The following is a 20,782-nucleotide window of genomic DNA, read 5'->3' as shown; positions in this document are numbered from 1 at the left end:
CTTTCAATACACTTAAGTCGTTTACGTCAGTGTTTGGAAGATGCTCATCTGAAGTGAAGCTATAACTACTTTTCCACAGCAGCAGCCAAGGGTGAGGCCCTGTACTCGAACTGTCTGACCCTTAAAAACATTCCCGTCTGAGACATCTGAAATCCCAGGTTTTTACAGGTATAAATGCTTGTTTGTGTGAAATGTATTCACTGCTGGAGCTTGAAGTCGGCGGTTCCGTCAGCGGCCACCAGAGGGCGCTCCTCGCCTGCTGATGAAACCAATAAGCTGCACATTGTATGAAAGGAAGAAGGGGTTCCTCTTCCGGGTCAGCGGTGGCAGAGACAGCACAAGTAGCAGTGGTGACTTCACTTCCTCCCTGTGCTGAGTGTCCAGCCTGCTGCAGAGGAGGAAGGAGCCCTGTCTGTCTGTGTTTGCAGTTACCTCCATCTTCAGACCCCCACAGACCCACAGACCCCAGATCTGCTCCGCCCCCAGCCCCAGGAGGAGGAGAGAGCCTGGACAGGTTTCTGATCAGGTAGGAGAGCTGCCAACATACTCCGCTGCAATTTATTAATCCTGGAATTCATGGTGATGTCAGAGGAGATGAGGCCTGTCCAGGGGTGCAGAGGAGGTGAGGCCTGTCTAGGGGTGCAGAGGAGGTGAGGCCTGTCCAGGGGTGCAGAGGAGATGAGGCCTGTCCAGGGGTGCAGAGGAGGAGAAGCCTGTCCAGGGGTGCAGAGGAGGTGAGGCCTGTCCAGGGGTGCAGTGGAGGTGAGGCCTGTCCAGGGGTGCAGTGGAGGTGAGGCCTGTCCAGGGGTGCAGAGGAGGTGAGACCTGTCCAGGGGTGCAGAGGAGGAGAGGCCCGTCCAGGGGTGCAGAGGAGGTGAGGCCTGTCTAGGGGTGCAGGGGAGGAGAGGCCTGTCCAGGGGTGCAGAGGCGGTGAGGCCTGTCCAGGGGGCAGAGGAGAAGAGGCCTGTCCAGGGGTGCAGAGGAGGAGAGGCCTGTCCAGAGGGGTGCAAAGGAGGAGAGGCCTGTCCAGGGGTGCAGAGGAGGTGAGGCCTGTCCAGGGGTGCAGAGGAGGAGAGGCCTGTCCAGGGGGCAGAGAAGGAGAGGCCGGTCCATGGGGTGCAGAGGAGGTGAGGCCTGTCCAGGGGTGCAGAGGAGGTCAGGCCTGTCCAGGGGTGCAGAGGAGGAGGGGCCTGTCCAGGGGGAGCAGAAGAGGTGAGGCCTGTCCAGGGGTGCAGAGGAGGTGAGGCCTGTCCAGGGGTGCAGAGGAGGAGGGGCCTGTCCAGGGGGAGCAGAAGAGGTGAGGCCTGTCCAGGGGTGCAGAGGAGGTCAGGCCTGTCCAGGGAGCAGAGGAGGTGAGGCCTGTCCAGGGGGCACAGGAGAAGAGGCCTGTCCAGGGGTGCAGAGGAGGAGAGGCCTGTCCAGAGGGGTACAAAGGAGGAGAGGCCTGTCCAGGGATGCACAGGAGGTGAGGCCTGTCCAGGGGTGCAGAGGAGGTGACGCCTGTCCAGGGGTGCAGAGGCGGAGAGGCCTGTCCAGGGGGGCAGAGAAGGAGAGGCCGGTCCATGGGGTGCAGAGGAGGTGAGGCCTGTCCAGGGGTGCAGAGGAGGTCAGGCCTGTCCAGGGGTGCAGAGGAGGAGGGGCCTGTCCAGGGGGAGCAGAAGAGGTGAGGCCTGTCCAGGGGTGCAGAGGAGGTGAGGCCTGTCCAGGGGTGCAGAGGAGGTGACGCCTGTCCAGGGGTGCAGAGGAGGAGAGGCCTGTCCAGGGGGGCAGAGGAGGTGAGGCCTGTCCAGGGGTGCAGAGGAGGAGAGGCCTGTCCAGGGGTGCAGAGGAGGTCAGGCCTGTCCAGGGGTGCAGAGGAGGAGGGGCCTGTCCAGGGGGAGCAGAAGAGGTGAGGCCTGTCCAGGGGTGCAGAGGAGGTCAGGCCTGTCCAGGGGTGCAGAGGAGGAGAGGCCTGTCCAGGGGTGCAGAGGAGGTGAGGCCTGTCCAGGGGTGCAGAGGAGGTGACGCCTGTCCAGGGGTGCAGAGGAGGAGAGGCCTGTCCAGGGGTGCAGAGGAGGTGAGGCCTGTCCAGGGGTGCAGAGGAGGAGGGGCCTGTCCAGGGGTGAGAGGAGGAGAGGCCTGTCCAAGGGTGCAGAGGAGGAGAGGCCTGTCCAGGGGGGCAGAGAAGGAGAGGCCTGTCCAGGGGTGCAGAGGAGGTCAGGCCTGTCCAGGGGTGCAGAGGAGGAGGGGCCTGTCCAGGGGTGCAGAGGAGGTGAGGCCTGTCCAGGGGTGCAGAGGAGGAGAGGCCTGTCCAGGGGTGCAGAGGAGGTCAGGCCTGTCCATGGGTGCAGAGGAGGAGAGGCCTGTCCAGGGGTGCAGAGGAGGAGAGGCCTGTCCAGGAGTGCAGAGGAGGAGAGGCCTGTCCAGGGTGCAGAGGAAGAGAGGCCTGTCCAGGGGTGCAGAGGAGGTGAGGCCTGTCCAGGGGTGCAGAGGAGGTGAGGCCTGTCCAGGGGGGCAGAGGAGGTGAGGCCTGTCCAGGGGTGCAGAGGAGGTGACGCCTGTCCGGGGGTGCAGAGGCGGAGAGGCCTGTCCAGGGGGGCAGAGAAGGAGAGGCCGGTCCATGGGGTGCAGAGGAGGTGAGGCCTGTCCAGGGGTGCAGAGGAGGTCAGGCCTGTCCAGAGGTGCAGAGGAGGAGGGGCCTGTCCAGGGGTGCAGAGGAGGTGAGGCCTGTCCAGGGGTGCAGAGGAGGAGAGGCCTGTCCAGGGGTGCAGAGGAGGTGAGGCCTGTCCAGGGGTGCAGAGGAGGTGAGGCCTGTCCAGGGGGGCAGAGGAGGTGAGGCCTGTCCAGGGGTGCAGAGGAGGAGAGGCCTGTCCAGGGGTGCAGAGGAGGTCAGGCCTGTCCAGGGGTGCAGAGGAGGAGGGGTCTGTCCAGGGGGAGCAGAAGAGGTGAGGCCTGTCCAGGGGTGCAGAGGAGGTCAGGCCTGTCCAGGGATGCAGAGGAGGAGAGGCCTGTCCAGGGGTGCAGAGGAGGTGAGGCCTGTCCAGGGGTGCAGAGGAGGTGACACCTGTCCAGGGGTGCAGAGGAGGAGAGGCCTGTCCAGGGGTGCAGAGGAGGTGAGGCCTGTCCAGGGGGGCAGAGGAGGTGAGGCCTGTCCAGGATACATAGGAGGTGAGGCCTGTCCAGGGGGGCAGAGGAGGAGAGGCCTGTCCAGGGGTGCAGAGGAGGTGAGGCCTGTCCAGGGGGGCAGAGGAGGAGAGGCCTGTCCAGGGGTGCAGAGGAGGTCAGGCCTGTCCAGGGGTGCAGAGGAGGAGGGGCCTGTCCAGGGGTGAGAAGAGGAGAGGCCTGTCCAAGGGTGCAGAGGAGGAGAGGCCTGTCCAGGGGGGCAGAGAAGGAGAGGCCTGTCCAGGGGTGCAGAGGAGGTCAGGCCTGTCCAGGGGTGCAGAGGAGGAGGGGCCTGTCCAGGGGTGCAGAGGAGGTGACGCCTGTCCAGGGGTGCAGAGGAGGTGAGGCCTGTCCAGGGGTGCAGAGGAGGAGAGGCCTGTCCAGGGGTGCAGAGGAGGTCAGGCCTGTCCATGGGTGCAGAGGAGGAGGGGCCTGTCTAGGGGTGCAGAGGAGGAGAGGCCTGTCCAGGGGTGCAGAGGAGGAGAGGCCTGTCCAGGGTGCTGAGGAAGAGAGGCCTGTCCAGGAGTGCAGAGGAAGAGAGGCCTGTACAGGGGTGCAGAGGAAGAGAGGCCTGTACAGGGGTGCAGAGGAGGCGAGGCCTGTCCAGGGGTACAGAGGAGGTGACGTCTGTCCAGGGGTGCAGAGGAGGTGAGGCCTGTCATGGGGTGCAGAGGAAGAGTGGCCTTTCCAGGGGTACAGAGGAGGCGAGGCCTGTCCACGGGTGCAGAGGCGGTGAGACCTGTCCAGGGGTGCAGAGGAGGAGAGGCCTGTTTAGGGGAGCAGAGGAGGAGAGGCCTGTCCAGGGTGCAGAGGAGGAGAGGCCTGTCCAGGGGGAAGAGGAGGTGAGGCCTGTCCAGGGGTGCAGAGGAGGTGAGGCCTGTCCAGGAGTGCAGAGGAAGAGAGGCCTGTACAGGGGTGCAGAGGAGGCGAGGCCTGTCCAGGGGTACAGAGGAGGTGACGCCTGTCCAGGGGTGCAGAGGAGGTGAGGCCTGTCCAGGGGTGCAGAGGAGGAGAGGCCTGTTCAGGGGAGCAGAGGAGGAGAGGCCTGTCCAGGGTGCAGAGGAGGAGAGGCCTGTCCAGGGGGAAGAGGAGGTGAGGCCTGTCCAGGGGTGCAGAGGAGGTGAGGCCTGTCCAGGGGTGCAGAGGAGGTGAGGCATATCCAGAGGGGTGCAGAGGAGGAGAGGCCTGTCCAGGGGTGCAGGAGGTGAGGCCTGTCCAGGGGTGCAGAGGAGGTGATGCTTTTTCTGGTGGGGAGTGCAGAAGAGGCCTGTTCTGTGGTGTGGTGCCCTGCAGAGGAGGTGAGGCCTGTCAGGGAAGGTGGTGCTTCAGGCGAGGCCTGTCCAAGGTAGTGCAGATGAGGTGAGGCCTGTCCAGGGGGTGCAGAGGAAGTGATGCCTGTCTAGTTGGGTGCATAGGAGATTAGGAATGTCCAAGGGGTGCAAAGGAGGTGAGGTCTGTCCCAGGGTGCAGAGGAGGTGGGGCCTGTCCAGGGAGCTGCATTGTAGGTGAGGCCTGTCCAGGGGGGTGTAGTGGAGGAGAGGCCTGTTCAAGGTAGTGCAGATGAGGTGAGGCCTGTCCAGAGCTGGGGGGTGCAGAATAGGTGAGGCCTGTCCAGGGGGTGCAGAGGAAGTGAGGCCTGTCCAGTTGTGCAGAGGAGGTGAGACCTGTCCTGTCGGGGGAGGTTAGAAGAGATGAAGCCTGTCCAGGGGGAGGCACAAAGAAGGTGGGGCCTGTCCAGCAGGTGCAGAGGAGGGGAGGACTGTCCATGGGATGTAGAGGGGGTGAGGCCTGTTTGTAGTTAGGTGCAGAGGAGGCGAGACCTGTCGGGGGGGATGCAGAGGAAGCAAGGCCTGTCCAGGGTGCTCAGAGGAGGTGAATGAGGCCTTTCCAGGGGGGTGTAGAGGAGGTGAGGCCTGTCCAGGGGTCCAGAGGGGGAGAGGCCTCTTCAGGAGGGTGTAGAGGAGGTGAGGCTTGTCCTGTGTTTGGGTGATTCATAGAAGGTGGGGCCTCTCCAGGAGGGATGCAGTGGAGATGAGGCCTGTTCGTCCAGGCGGGGTGGTCGAGTGCGGAGTTTATGTTTGTTAATTGTTGTTCCAAGAGATTTGTGGAATGAGTGTAAGTTGCTTGTAAACTGGCCAATTGAAGAACCACAGAGTGAAGTGCCTCAAAATATTTTATTATATTACAAGAGATTAATGCAGAGTTACAGACAATATTGCAAAGGCAAAGACCGGGTAAAAGAGGGCGCATCTTTTAGCGTTACATCCAGAGGTTAGTGCACATATCCAGCAAAATGTGAGGGGCTGCAGACCAAAATTCCGGAAGAGATTTTGTTTTACACAAAGTTCTGTAGTGAGAATTTTGTTACTAAGCAGGAAAATATCAAAGAAAAAATAATGAGCGCTCAGACAAAAATGTTCCAAACGGGTGACGAAAGTGGTTCTCTTGGATTTTATTCTCGTTTTGATTCTGGGTTTGATACTGGTGTGAATTTGGATATGCACGGCGTTGGGGTGCAGAGTAATGATGTTCAGTATGTGCAAGGAGGAAATGTTGTTCCTCTGGGTCAGGGCCGGACTGGGAACCCAAACCAGGCCTGACAATTTTGACAGACCAGCCCCCTGCCTCTTTTGTTGCTGGGGTGATAAAGCAGCACCAGAGCAAAACCAGCCCCCAGTAACAAGTACATTTCCCAGCACTGAAGAATCAGCCCCCACTCTTCCAGCCCCCCGGGGAAACACCCGAAGCCCGTTACGGCCAGTCCGGTCCTGCTCAAGGTGTAGGTTTTACTGACAGTGGCAATTTAAATACCTCAAACACTAATAATATGCAGAATAAGACACACTCCTTGCAATGTTTGCTGGAACCTGGGAAACTGGAACATGAATCAGATGGCCAGAATGGGATGTCTCTGTCAATGGTCCCAGCCCAACTGGCCTCTGTACCGAGCATGCAGAATCAAAGGCAGATATATTGGAACATGCCTTCAGTCCCGATGGTCCCACAGCCCAGTGCAGAATAGAACGCCAAATTCTCAACCAATTCAGGATTTCAACAAAATCCTTCAGTGATTACTAAGGATTTTCCACAACTTGCATCTACACTAGGAGTTTCTACTGGACTGAATCAGACACAATGACGGTGCCTGAGACGGGAGAAGGGTTGCACGCTTGGTGCAGTCCTAGAGGTCACCCAGAGTGGCTCTATTGTAGAAGAAGTAAATGGGAATCCAGCATTATTTTTAATCAATAAATGTGATACCCGTTCCACAGTCAGACAGACGGGAGCGCCCAACCCATCCCTCTTGGGAAAGGAGTCCAAGTTGTAGGCATTTCTAATAAACAACTATTAAGCTGTCAGCAAATGTTCCCGTACAAATTGGGTCAATGATGAATGGCCAGAAACGTATACGTATCCAGTTATTATGTTAGGGAATTACCTTGTAAAATTACTTGTGGCTTTTTGGGGAAGAGTCACAATTAATTATTCATTTTGTAGGTGTGGTTTATTAAATTACATTTTGGTGTGCCATGTTTTCATGACTATTCATTGATTGCTGTCATTTTTACCTCATCGTGAACCATGTCAATAATGTGTTCTCTCTGTCTAAAAACGTAAGAACTTTTCCTTGATTCCTAACTGAGCCGATTCTCTGTCAGTTTGCTATTTGATATTATAAAAAAAATGTTTTCTTATTTCTTAGCACACATTTGTTGTTGTGGTCTGTCTATTGACTTTACAGAGTTGATTCTGATTCTGGCTTTTGATATACTTTAGAGGTTACCTTTATGTGATTCTCCTTTAAATATTATGATAATTATTTCTCTGACTGAGTAACCATGTTTATGCCTTCAGTAATTATTTGAAACCTTATATATAGCTTTGAAGCTTGTTGTAGCTCCAAAGGCAAAAGCCTTTACCAAGGGAACGGTCCATTAAGGGCTGTACTGCCTGCTACGGCTGACTATAAGGTCATTACACTGTTTGCCCCATGAGGGCAGAATGTGTTAATCAATAAAACAACGGTGCCCCAGAGACCGAGGTGGTTGAAACACCTCCGGTACTCTGAAACCTTTGTTTCAAAGCTGTTGCTGTGAATGTTCAACAGTTAACAGCCGCATACAGGACCACAGCGGTTAATTGTTGAACATTCACAGCAATAGCTGTGAAAGGAGGCAGAAGTCAGCCCCTGGTTCTCCCTGGGCTCGGTTGTTTTGTAAATCCAGGACGGTTATTTGTAAAATGTGATGAAGTGTGATTGTCGCCTGATGCAAAATTATTTCTTTACTTCCTTTCAAGGTATTCTGGGATGACAGGCAGTGCAGCGTGGCTGCCACCCTTGGGGGAAAAAAACGAATAATTGTCAGGTAAGAATTCCTATAAGTCTATGCTTCCTTTTCCCCTGTTTCTTCTTTCTCTCTTCCCTTTCTTGATCTCTGTTTTTTGTTTGTCTCTTTACTTCGACTTTTGACTCCCTCTGTGCTCTATTCTTGTTGTTATCAAACTTCTGATAATAATATGATGGAGCCACATGTTGGGGGGTGCAGTGCAGGCCCAGTTCCTTTTTAGGTCAGTTTTGCGCAGCAGTTCCTTAACTATTATCACATTTGTCTCCTCCTCTACACCACGTGATGGTGGTTCACCCTGATTAGAGGTGCCACGCTGTTGCGTTGCTACTGCGTTTAGACAGTGACTGTGATTTTAAAATTGTATTGAATCATTGTGTGCGTTCTAATGGGGGGAATGTTTTAAAAACTATTATAATTGCCTACTTGTGTGGGGTTACTGCATTCTTTCCAGGCACTCTTCTGCTTTTTTCTTCATCTCGGGGAGGGGGGTTGTGGGGGTCTTTTGCTCCTTCCCCGGTCCACCACGGCTCCCCAATTGTATGGAGGGAAGTGAGTGTTTCACTCTTGCTGCTCTACTCCACTTCCTGTCCCAGATCGATGGGCAGCATTCTAGTTGTTCTTGACTGGCCCAGCTATTTAATCTGAATGCCGGGCCGGACGCGCAGTGAACGCACGCAGCAGGCGTGCCAAAGGCACGCCTGTCTGTGTCCGTCTGTGCCAAGTTTACGCATTGTGCCAGGGACGCTGTCCTTTTTGTTGTAGACCCTGGTAAGCCCCTTATTTACCTAGACAGGACAGCTCTTGGAGCTTCAAGGAGAGAAGGATAGAAGGATGTGCACTGCAGGTCGATGAACTGTGAGCATTGGCCTATATGAGTGTGTTAGTTGTAAGACAGTCATTTCATTGGGGGTAGCTAAAAACCCCAAGGGGAAACGTGTCAGCCCTACCCTTACCCATGAAACAGTCCTTTTAAGGGTATCTCCTGATCTCTGATTAAACATAGAGCAGAATTTAATGATTTTGTCTCCTCCCGTAGGCCTGATTGGGTATTCATTACTGAAACCTGGGCTAGAGATTACTCAGAGCCTGACCTGGTGGAGGCCATCTCCTCACGGTATGCTCTGTCCAGACTTGATAGGGGGGTTTGGGAGTACTTTATAAAGACACCTTCTTGTGCTTCACTGAGGCCCTCACCACTCCCTCAGGTCCCTATCAGGCCCTATATTTCTCCTTGAAGATCCTACCCACTGATAGTTTTGTGGGAGTGGTCAGTTACCGGCCTCCCGGACCCAGAGGAATTTTTAATCAGGACTTCAGCAATCGGATTGAGCCTTATTTGGCTAGATCCACTGTCACTCTTTTGGGTGATTTTATCTTCCATTTGGAGAAAACTCTGTTCCCTGAAAGGCAGGTTTTCCTGGTAGCTATGGACTCCTGTGGCCTTCCTCAGCTGGTGAGGAACCCCTCTCATACGGTGGACACATTCTGGACGGGATATTCTCTAATGATCCGAGGATAGAGGTGAATGATCCCGTCCCACTCTCTTGGTCTCATCATTACGCCATTCCATTTTTTCTGAGAATTGCAGAATCCCACCCAGATCCCAATTTTAAGAACAGGGTGAAGATGAAGAGAAACCGTAGCTGCATAAATAAGGAGGGTCTTCTAATTAAGCTTAGTAATTATTGCTGTCTCACCCACCTGGATGTTAACTCAATCTATGAGGATTTTTCGAACTGGCTCTTGGCGGCTATGGAGCATTATGTGGCCAGAAAACACCCTTCGGCGCCCTGGTTCACCGAAAGGTTGAGAAACCTTCGGCAGGTATGCCGACAGCAGGAAAAAATATGGCGCCGTGAGCTTATCCCAGCCGAAAGGGACCTGCATAAACTCAGATTGAAGGAATATAGGCTAGCTATTAATGAGGAAAAGGTTATCTACTATTCCAAGATGACGGAATCCATTAAATCCCAGAGGGAACTCTTCACTGTGATTAATTCCCTCCTAGCCCCCTCGGCCTCTGCCAACACCGAGGTTTCCCAGGAGCTATGTGATAAAAAGGCATGCTTTTTTATGACAAAATCAAGGATATATATTCCTCCACGCGGCAATATTTTTTTGGGGGGTGTGCAGGATGCTCAGGCCACATGGGTGGGTGGGGGCTGACGTGTGAGGCGCCGGGAGGCGATCCAATGAAGTCTTTAAGTCACTTCCAATTTTTTTCGTCTTTCCCAGGAAGGCGGCGGCAAGTTCTTCGCAGTTAGGCTGTAGATTAAACCCAGAAAGCAGGTTGGGGCTGCCTGTTAGATTGCAATTTAATGAGTTCAAACAGTTTTTTAGGTCGATTCCTGGCATTGTTTAGCTATTTCCTAAAGACGTTTGCTTTTGAGCTATGTATGTGTTTGTTGTAAATGATTCTTAGAGATCTCAGGTGCTGGAGGTGTTTGAGTGGGGAGGAGAATCTCCATGACCCTTCACTCAATCTTAGATTGCATCTTTCAGCGTTGAGACTACCATTGTACCAAGGCTCGGAGTCCTCGGTGGATACTCTTTTTAGTTGGAGGGGTGCCATAGTATAGAATGTTTGTCATTGAATTAGTGTAATGATCAGTAAGGTCATGGACATCTGACATGTCTTCAGGAGGGGGTAGGATGTAATTGCTGTTAGATGTGAGTTCTTTAAGGTTTATGTTTCCAGGGCTCCTTTTCCAGTGTCTGTTTTCTTTTATTTTAACCTTTTATTAGGACAGCGATTCAGTGATGAGCAAAGTGATGCAGTCATGGTCTGTCCAATCAGATGGAATGATAGATTCCAGTTGAATCGAATTAGCTTTAGAGATAATTAGATCCAAGGTCGCTCCCACGTTGTTTGTAGGACTTTCGCATATTTGGATCAAGTTTAGATCAGCTAGGAAGGTTTTTAGGCTAATCACTGATTGGTTCTTTGGATCATTCCAGTAGAGGTTGAAGTCACCAAGAAAGATTTGGGCGCAGTATACACCGGAGTTGGTTGTGATGATTTCCATAATTTGCTCAATGGATGGGAGGTTATCACCTGGAGGTGGGTGTTAACACATACAGTTTGTATCGAGGCCAATCTGTACTCAGGATATCGATGCCTAGATATTGACACGAGATGAGAGTAACATTTTGTGCTTCTTTAATAGAGAGATTATTGCCGTGAGTACAGGGGTTAACTCCACCAGGTCTAAATTGATTAATAATCGGGCGGACTTACTGGTCCGACTTCGGGAGGCTTGGGTTGGCGATGGGCTGGAACTGGACGACGAGGATTGGCAGTCGGCACTCTCTTCTCCCAAGGAGGTGGCCATTCCTGCCCGTCTCCGTTTGGTTCAACTTAAGATTCTTCATCGAGTTTATGTCACGGGTCCGCGTCTGGTGACGATGGGCTTTTCTTCGGATGGGCTATGTAAGCGTGGATGTGGTTTGAGTGCGACCTTTTTACATATCCTTTGGGAGTGCCCGGTTGTAGCGGCTTACTGGACTGCTGTGCTTGAGGTGATGACTGCTGTGACGGGTGTGGCCCTGCGGCCGGAGCCTCGACGATGTCTGTTGAATGTGTGGGAGCCCACTGACTACTCTGTGGCCCAGACCAGATGGGCTACCCTTGGTTACATGATTGCGAAGCGGGATGTTGCGCAACTCTGGGGCGCTTCCAGGCCCCCTGAGGTCTCGAAGTGGGAAGACAACATGGACTGGTCCATGTTTCGTGAGAGGACGGTTTATGTGGCCAGGGGCAGACCCAGGGCGTGGACGAAGGTTTGGGGCCAGTGGAATGATTATCGTGGAGGTATTTGCACCCCTCCACTTGTAGGCACTGCTGAGATTGTCCTATCTCCCTAGACTAGCGTTCCCGGAACCTTTCCATAATGTTTTTTGTATTTCCGGTTCTCCCGCTGCTCCCCTCCCCCCCTCCCGGCTTGATTGGAGCCTCTGGGCTCTGGGTGTGTTCTCCTGATCGTGGACCGTCCCCTCCGTCCTTTGGGCTGACCTTAATTATCGTGCATTCGCCTTTTAGTGTTTGTTTTTCTTTTTGTAAAATAAAAATTCAAATTGCTCTGTGATATCTGTAGAGTAAAGCTTTGTGCTCGAGCTGTGCCTGACCACGGGTGTACATTTTTATTCCATGCATTGTGCCTTGTTATTAGAGGCCAGCCCGTGAGGTTGTAGGCCCATTCTTGTACTTTTCTATGCTTACTCCAATAAAGGTTTTTGAACAAAAAAAAAAACAAAAAAAAAACTCCACCAGGTCTGTTTCGTCTATCTAATCTGATGATGTCGTAGCTGGGCGGTACTAGAATGTCGATCATTGGTGTGAAGGAGTCATTGAGCCAAGTTTCAGTCAGGACTGCGTGTTTAGATGCCGGTCTGCAGTTGAGTAGCGTACATTTCAGGTAGGATATGGGTACAGCGGAGGCAGCCTGAGTGATGGGAATTTACTTGAAGTTGGAATTGTTAACTGCTTTGGGATTGGGCCAAGGATCTCAATGTCGATTTGACTGAAAGAGGAGGGAGTAAATATTGTTGTCCAATAGAATATCTTTCATCCTGATGGGTCGGGTGGAGGCGTGGGGGTAGAGAATTGTCTTCCAGATCACATGAGGAGACATTGCGATTGCTGGGATCCCATTGGATGTGAGGGGTGACTTCCGTCTAACATGATTGTTATTGGATTGCTAAAGGGAGTGTCTATTCTTACCCATCAGCCTGGTGGGACACCAACAATTAGCGAGCTCAGAGGTGAGGGATATTAGGCTTTAAACCTCAACCTTAAGTTGATGACGCTCTTGAGAAATCTCGGTCAGTTTGGCATCATTAGTAATGTGGGAACAGGAGCTCGTGATGTGGGCCAGGAGGCCAGGTAAGACTGCTCCGGTTTATGGTGTTAGGGAGAAGCTAGGTAGGGAGAACCAGGGAAGGGGGGAATAGAGATGGAGTCATGATTGAGGAGTTGGGGTGTGGGACTCATAAACTGATCGATGAGTAGATAGGCACCATGTTATTGGTCATGTTAGGGGGTTCCGAGATAGCAAGTGTCAGGGTTTTTCCAGAAAGGGTGTCACAGATGCATCAGTGCTGACAGCGGGGGCTCAGCACTTTCACCCATTCTTTTTAATCTTCTCATGGAGCCCTTGGCAAACGCATTGAACTCGGCGAACATTCTATATCACCTATATGCGGACGACTCCCAACTGTATATTAAAATCTCCTCACCAGAAGACTTTATCTCCCTCAACGCTATTCCACAGAATACTCAAAGTTAGCTCACTGGCAACCACCTCTTGCTTAACACCAAAAAAACTGAATTCCTCCTCATCTCCCCACCCAATCACACACCCAAGATAGACTTATGGTTGAAACATCTAACTTCCTTTGACTGTGCTCTACACATCATTGACTCCGGGAAATCCCTGGGAGTCACCACAGACAAACACCTGAACATGCAGACACAAATCACTAATGCCACCAAGGGAGCTAATCACCAGATGAGTATACGAAGAAACGTAAACCCTTCCTCCCACAGACCGACTTAAAAATGGCAGTACAAGCCATAGTGCTACCAAGATTAGACTATGTTATGTTATGAAAAAGGGTTAACCCAAACAAAGTCAAAGGGACCTGGGTAGCAAATTGTTATATCTAAAGGGGTCCCAGACGGAAAAGAGGGGACAGAATTAGAAGAAAATAGGTGTGAATAATCAAAAGAGGTAAAGTATAAGATTGTACGATGCTTTTATTCACAAGGTACACAGCAACCATGAACTAGGTTAAGCATAACAATTTTTTCAATATTTTTAGTAGCATTTGTGTGCCCACATGCACAACGCGAAGGGAAGGGAAGTGATAGTGCTGTGAAGGGATTTCGGTGAAAAAGTGAAAAAAAGTGTACTTGTTCTTAACAAACAATTAATTTAAATTCTTTAAGTTTAGTAAAAACATTATTCCACGTGGTTCCCCATCGCGGGGCCACAAAAGACAGCAATAAGTCAAGCAAATTCCAAGACCAGGCTCCTATTGTAGCTGTATTAATCTTGCTTGGGGGTAGAAGCTGGTACGGGTGGAATGAGTAGTCTACGTTTCGACCCTGGATTGGGTAGGGAAAGTTACCCTTACAGAACGGGTATTCCTCAGGACGGAGGGATGTGGTGGGCAGACTACCTAAAGGGAAAAGTTAAAAAGCAAAATTATACTCCGGGTCTATTGAAAAGATCCCTACATTGCCCTGCGCAGGTAAACACCCGCTTGGGTATGAAATGGAGAAATTTCACATACAAAACCAGAGTGACTAACAATCATCGGACCAGGCGTGTGTCGCCTATCGTAGATAGAACTGGGCTTGTATTTGAAGGACATCATCATTGGGTGTGTGTTATGAACCCCATCATAGAGATGCAAATATTTGTAAAGCAAATTACTAGCACACACAGGGCGCGATATGGGTATTAAGTAAGGTAAAGGATATGCCATAATTAGCAGGTCTCTAGAAATGATCACCATTAGTCCCTCGGTAAAAATGCGCATTATCTTACCTCCAGGACCCCATGGTCGGGTTTGCCTGGAACTTCGTGTGAACTCGCTTTCACAATGATCTGCAAGTCAAGTACAGGGGGGAAAAAACGAATTGTAAACAATCCTCGTTCAATAAGCTGGGAAACTAGCCTATTTTAAGTTCAGGACACTTAAAGGGGGGGGAGGAGGGAGGATTTACCTATACTGTGATCGGTGTCACGACTTGAGCAGTATTGGTTACGGACGGTAGAAATTCTCTGTGCTGAAATGATGAAAACTGGGCGTCATACGGTGCCTCTGGAAATTGTCATATTATTTATTTACAGTTGTGGCAAGAGAATCGTTGGCAGAAGCCACCACGCCGCCACTTACCTACGTATAAGTCTTAAAAATGGTAACCAAACGCGGGACTGGGCAGGTTGCTCAAAGTTCATGCGGACGGCAAGAATTCCCGTACGTTAACCACCGCGCCTTGCCTGTAACTAGGAAGTGTGCTTAGGGGGCATGTCCATCGCGGTTGGAATAATAGAAATCGTCGAAAGACTACGGTTTGCTAAAGAGAAAAGGTACTTTCTCGCAGTTCTCAAGCCTGGCTATTGTCTATCAATAAAACTCTGTTTGCATCTAAAGAGCTGTTTGTAAATTATAATGTGAGCCTTTTGCACTTTTTCACCGAAATCCCTTCACAGCACTATCACTTCCCTTCCCTTCGCGTTGTGCATGTGGGCACACAAATGCTACTAAAAATATTGAAAAAATTGTTATGCTTAACCTAGTTTATGGTTGCTGAGTACCTTGTGAATAAAAACATCGATCTTATCTTTTACCTCTTTTGATTATTCACACCTATTTCCTTCTAATTCTGTCCCCTCTTTTCAGTATGGGACCCCTTTAGATATAACAAGATTAGACTATGGACGCACCACTCTATGCGGTCTCCCCAAATACTGGCCGACCCGCTGAGGGCATTGTTAAACGCTGCGGCCAAACTGGTATCAGGAACTGAAAGAAATAACTACATCTCTCCGACCTTGAAAGTTCTGAACTGGCTGCCCTACGAGGCAAGAATACACCTAAAAATTGCTTTCATGACCCATAAAGCCCTGCATAGCAATACCTCCAGTTACTTCGGTCTAAAGCTAGAGCGATCAGGAGGATGCAGACAACTGCGAAGTGCGACTTCACTACTACTGAAACCACAAACCTTCCATAAAAAGAGAACGGGCTGCAGAGCATTCTCATGGATTGCACCGAAGATTTGGAACGCCCTACCACCAGTGGTATGCGGAATCTCTTCCTTTACCTCCTTCAAAAAAGAAGTAAAAGTGCTTCTAATGAACAAATTCACATCCTAAGACTTTAAATCTATTGTGACCTCTAGACACCTGTGCGATCCATATATTATTGCCTACATCTTTTGTATTGAAGGCGAATACGGAATGTATGTTTACTACTCCAACCACCTAATGTTTAATAACTGTGTATTGTGAAGCGTTCTGATTCCCTCGCGGATCATTCTTTGTTGACTACTAGTCACCCATGCTATCCATATACTACTATCGACCTCTATTGTACTGAATGGCGAATACCGAATGTATGTTTACTACCTCAACCATCTAATGTTTAATAACTGTGTATTGTAAAGCGTTCTGATAGCCTTGTGGGTTCTGTTCGCGCTATATAAAACTTTATAAAAAAATGTTCAGTGGTAAGGGCCAGAGATGAGATGAAGGTGTTAGTATTGAGTCAGTGTATTTCAGTGCTCGCTGCTCTAGGGGTGTGATGAGGGCTCAGGCTATTATGACAAAAAATGTTGGTTGAAACAGCTGCAAGGGTAATGGTAAATGAATGCTGTTGGGTAACCTGACGAAGGTGGATTGGGAGGAGGGGAAAGGGGTGGAGCAATACAAGTAGTGGGGAGAGGGGAGGATACAGAACGTGGTACCCTTGGGATGACTAAAGGGCTAGGATGAGCTCTTGGGTCAGGGAGGAAACGTATTCATCACAGAGAGTTTGATGAGAGGAAAATTTCATCAAGTAATTCTAGGCTGCGTTCAGATGCTTGGATGAGGATAATCCCATTATTATAAAGGGAGATGGTTGCCTCTGCTCGGCCAACTATTGAGGGAGTTACCGAGAGTCTAAGACCGACCGTGGGGGACTTTAGTGGATGCAGTGATCCGGAGCAGAGAGCCAAAGGGCTTTCCTTTATTGTGCTGGTCTTTTAATGCAAAAGATAAGGTCACTTATGGTAGCGCCTTTATTCGTGAAGACATAGGGGGTAGAAATAAGGGTTTCTGGGAGAAATTTGAGAAGCCTGTGATTGAAGTTCTTGAACACGCTTTTAGATAGTTTATGGGGTATATGATAGTTTAGGAATTTCAGGCATATGAAACTAGTTTGGAGTCTAGTGATCTTCGAGAAAAGGAATCCATGGCTAAGGGCACCAAATTTCCAATGTGGAAAGAGGGGAGGGACCAGAGTACTATATTCTCACGTGGGGAGAAGTGGAGGGGAGTTGAGGAGAAGGGGGTATGGTCAGATGAAGGAAGGAAGGAAGGAAGGGATGGAGGGAGCAAACCATGGGGCGGCCGGAGATAAGTTCCTTGACTCCATTCTACAAAGACAGCCCATTAAACATTATCATGACAGAAGATGCCAGGAGAGAAGAAGGTACTCCTTTGGTTTTGGGCTTCCCAGCGTTATATGCATCCGATTACTAGGTGGAAATCAGCAAATCCTGAAGAGAGGGCCCAGCTGCAAATATAAAAAAGGGAAGTTGAAATACATTACGTCAAACTAGATTAAGCAATTTGGAAGACAGAATCCAGATTAGAGGGATAGGGGGGATAGGATGAAGAGTTGCCTAGGATGCACTTGAAAAATCGATAGACCGAGCCAGTCTGGAAATCTAAGCAGAATTAGTAAACAACATCATTCTAAGATGGGCCGCCACTGTGGAAATACTTTGAAGCTATAGAAAATTATAGTCCTTCTTACATGTCCATAAGAAGGACATGCTAAGTCCTATGTCGATAACTAGATTCCTAGAGTCTTAGGCCACAAGGGCCCCAAACACAATCAGTGCACAAAAGGCCCCCGTAATCAAGCCTTGAGACAACATCGAGGGGAACCCTCCTGAAAAAAGACTTAGTTGTGAATGAAACCAGTCCCCTCCATGAACAATAAGATTTGATTTGTGGCACAACATCCTGATGTCCACCGTGCTGTCTTGAGTCTTCCTGATCCATCTCTTACTCCAAGAGCTGTTCGTGTTCTATCAAAACCTTGACCATATGAATCTACCTAAAGCTGTAACTATATATAACCATATCATATGCGTGCTATGCGAGCGCACTTTTTTTGTTAAGTTACTCTATGAACACCTTTGCTGAAATAAATAAGATGTGGCGTATTCAAAGGAACTTTTATGGAAAGATCTGTGTATGGTTAAATGTGTCTTAAATATGTCTTCATACGTTTCAATAGTAATAAATGAGATGCTTTTACAATCAACAAGAAATTGAATATGCACATTCTGGTATTTTCCATTTAAGTAATTTAAATCTCTTTACATCCGACAGAAAACTATCCTTGACTGCACAAAATGTTTAAGAATAATGAAGATAATACTGTAAATCTGCAAAAGCAAAGTCCGAAACATTGAGTTCCAGTATTCAGGAAAACATAAGTGCCGACAGAGGCAGCCGAACCTGAACATAAACTTACAGATCTTGGAAGTACTGTCAAGGGCAATTCGGTGGTTCTACGAGTCTCAGCTGTGCACCTCCATACCTTAAGAAGATGAAGAAATGACCTCCTAGAAAATTAAGGCAATACTGATCAACCACTTCTTGTGTAAACATGTCCAATACCAGCTGTGATCATGAGGTGGTTACAGCATTACTCGGCTTCCTAAAGAGATATCAGACCACCATTCAGTGCTAGATGTGTATTGTAAACTCTTTCAGGCCATTTCACAGCAACCAGCGAAAAGCACAGTTAACTGAAAGTTAGACGAAATGGGTGTTCTGCTATATAAAACACAGAGTATATTTACCAAGCCTAAAACTGCATCAGAGAACACACACAGGGGAAAATCCATACAAATGCAATACATGTCTGAAGAGCTTTAGTCAATTATCAGGCCTTAAAAAGCATCAGCGAACACACACAGGGGAAAAAAAACATATCATTGCAGTGAATGTGGAAGTAGTTTTACGGAATTATCTAAAGTCATGAGTCATCAGCGAACATACACAGGGGAAAAACCATTCAAGTGCAATGAATGTGGGAAGAGCTTTAGTCTATTATCAGACCTAAAACGGCATCAGAGAACACACACTGGAGAAAAACCATATCCTTGCAGTGAATGTCTGAAGAGCTTTAGTCGATTATCACACCTAAAAAAGCATCAGAGAACACACACAGGGGAAAAAACATATCATTGCTGTGAATGTGGAAGTAGTTTTAGTGACTCATCAACATTAAAGGTTCATCAACGAACACACACTGGAGAAAAACCATATCATTGCAGTGAATGTGGAAGTAGTTTTAGTCACTCATCAACATTAAAGGTTCATCAACGAACACACACTGGAGAAAAACCATACCATTGCAGTGAATGTGGAAGTAGTTATAGATCCTCCTCAGGATTAAAGTATCATCAACAAACACACACAGGGGAAAAACCAAATCATTGCAGTGAATGTCTGAAGAGTTTTCATACATTATCGCACCTAAAGCAGCATCAGAAAACGCACACTGGGGAAAAACCATTCCAGTGCAATGATTGTGGGAAGAGATGTTGTGATTTATCAAATCTAAAACTGCATCAGCGAACACACACTGGGGAAAAACCATACCATTGCAGTGAATGTGGAAGTAGTTTTAGTGTATCTTCAACATTAAGGATTCATCAGCGAACACACACTGGAGAAAAACCATACAATTGCAGTGAATGTGGAAGTAGTTTTAATGAATCTTCAACATTAAGGAATCATCAGCGAACACACACTGGAGAAAAACCATACCATTGCAGTGAATGTGGGAAGAGATTTTGCCTCTTATCATACCTAAAACAACATCAGAAAACACACACTGGGGAAAAACCATTTCAGTGCAATGTATGTGGGAAGAGATTTTGTGATTTATCAAACCGAAGATGGCATCAGCGAGCACACACTGGGAAAAAACTGTAGTGCGGCCCCTAGGGTCACGCTATTCTTCGATAAAGTTAGCCTTAGCAACTATTTTAGCTGTGTGTCTTTTTATTTTTGTGCACGACACTCTGTATCTTCTTGTGCAAGACGCCTTTGTGCCCACATGAGCTCATATCGTTATAGTTTGCTCAAAGCGTACGAGGTTGAAAATCAAACCACTGTGCTTTCCAGTTCTGGTCGGTTCGTACTACCTAGACATAACATTAGGCACTTCTTGGCACGATTGAGAAAGGCTTGCATTATACTAACATGCAGCACTTCCTCAAGACAGACGGAAGATTTCCTTCTACGAACAAGAGCCTTGCTGAGCCTATGATGTAACCTTACTCCTACGTTCAATGGTGAGGGATTCCCCAGAATTGTCCCAGAGATCTTCTTTTATATAATATACATAATTCTACCAGGGCAGGGTGATCTAGGCATTATAGTCGTATTATCCACTGGTCATTCAGAATAATCTCCCCGTCTTATTTTATGGTGTTGTAACTTTGATCATTGTTTTTATCTTATGTGTTATTCTGCTAGTGCTAGCTCGTTTACTGCATTATTGAACAACGCACAGAGTTTGTTAGTTGAAAAATAAACATTTTAAACTTTACATAGACTCTGCATTATTTGGTGTGGACAAGCAAGGGTGAGTGAGCCAAAGGGTGCGCATTGCTACCGCGACTGAGAGGTCGAGAGTTCGGTGTTCTGGGTTTGTCTAAGCATCAGGTATCTTCGGAAGATCTGGGGAGCTAATGAGACACTATAGCTAGTCGGTCTAGGGATTGTGGGTTCTTGGGTGTAAGTGCGGAACAACCAATCTTTCACTAACTGCCTATTTTCTTGTGCAGAGTTCTGTATATGCAGAGTCTCTACAACAAAACCATTCAAGTGCAGTGACTGTGGAAGTAGTTTTCATGATTCTTCAACATTAAGGATTCATCAGCGAAGTCACACAGGAGAAAAGCCATATCATGGCAGTGAATGTGCAAAAAGCTTTTGTCAATCTTGAAACCTATAAAAAATCATCGAGCACTCCACCATCACCATCAATAAAAGTGTCTATTCTGTGCTATTGTTTATTTCCCTACAGCTAGGAACAACATGAAATATCAGGAAACCCATTGAGAGACTAGCACAAAGTGGACTAAAAGTAAAGAAACATTGTTGGTTTTTATTCTGTGAGAGAGTTTTAACGAAAGAAATCCAAGAACACCTGACCAGGCTACCTGTAAAATCAACACCATGAACAATGCTTGGACAAACAAGGGTATTTTCAGGTAATTTTAGAGATTAGTGATAACACATATAAACCCAACACACTCAAAACAATTGAACAAGCACAAAATGAAGATTCTTCAGAGCTGGCTGTGGTTTTGGTCATTTTATGCATCATTAATGGTTCTGTGACAGCGGCCAGAGAACTGTGTAGAAAAGAAGATGTGAAAGCAGGAGAATGTGAGCTGCAGCTCTCTGGGTTAACCCTCGCAGTGCTGACATTTACCTCTGAAGCAAGAGAATGTGAGCTGCAGCTCGCTGGGTTAACCCTCGCAG

At 48.8% G+C, this 20,782-nt stretch overlaps 1 protein-coding gene across 1 annotated transcript; it reads left to right on the top strand.

The window, feature by feature from the left end:
- The first annotated feature begins 343 nt into the window (after positions 1–343).
- Positions 344–19,841, top strand: LOC144761578 (uncharacterized). The gene is made up of 3 exons (XM_078646904.1): positions 344–526; positions 7,441–7,508; positions 17,606–19,841. The coding sequence occupies exon 3, from the start codon at positions 18,260–18,262 to the stop codon at positions 19,220–19,222; it is 963 nt and encodes a 320-aa protein (XP_078503030.1). The 5' UTR covers positions 344–526; positions 7,441–7,508; positions 17,606–18,259; the 3' UTR covers positions 19,223–19,841.
- The last annotated feature ends 941 nt before the right edge of the window (positions 19,842–20,782 follow it).

Source organism: Lissotriton helveticus, chromosome 1_1 (assembly GCF_964261635.1).
Source record: "Lissotriton helveticus chromosome 1_1, aLisHel1.1, whole genome shotgun sequence".
NCBI classification, from domain to species: Eukaryota; Metazoa; Chordata; class Amphibia; order Caudata; family Salamandridae; genus Lissotriton; species Lissotriton helveticus.
This window is presented reverse-complemented; position numbering and strand designations above follow the sequence as displayed.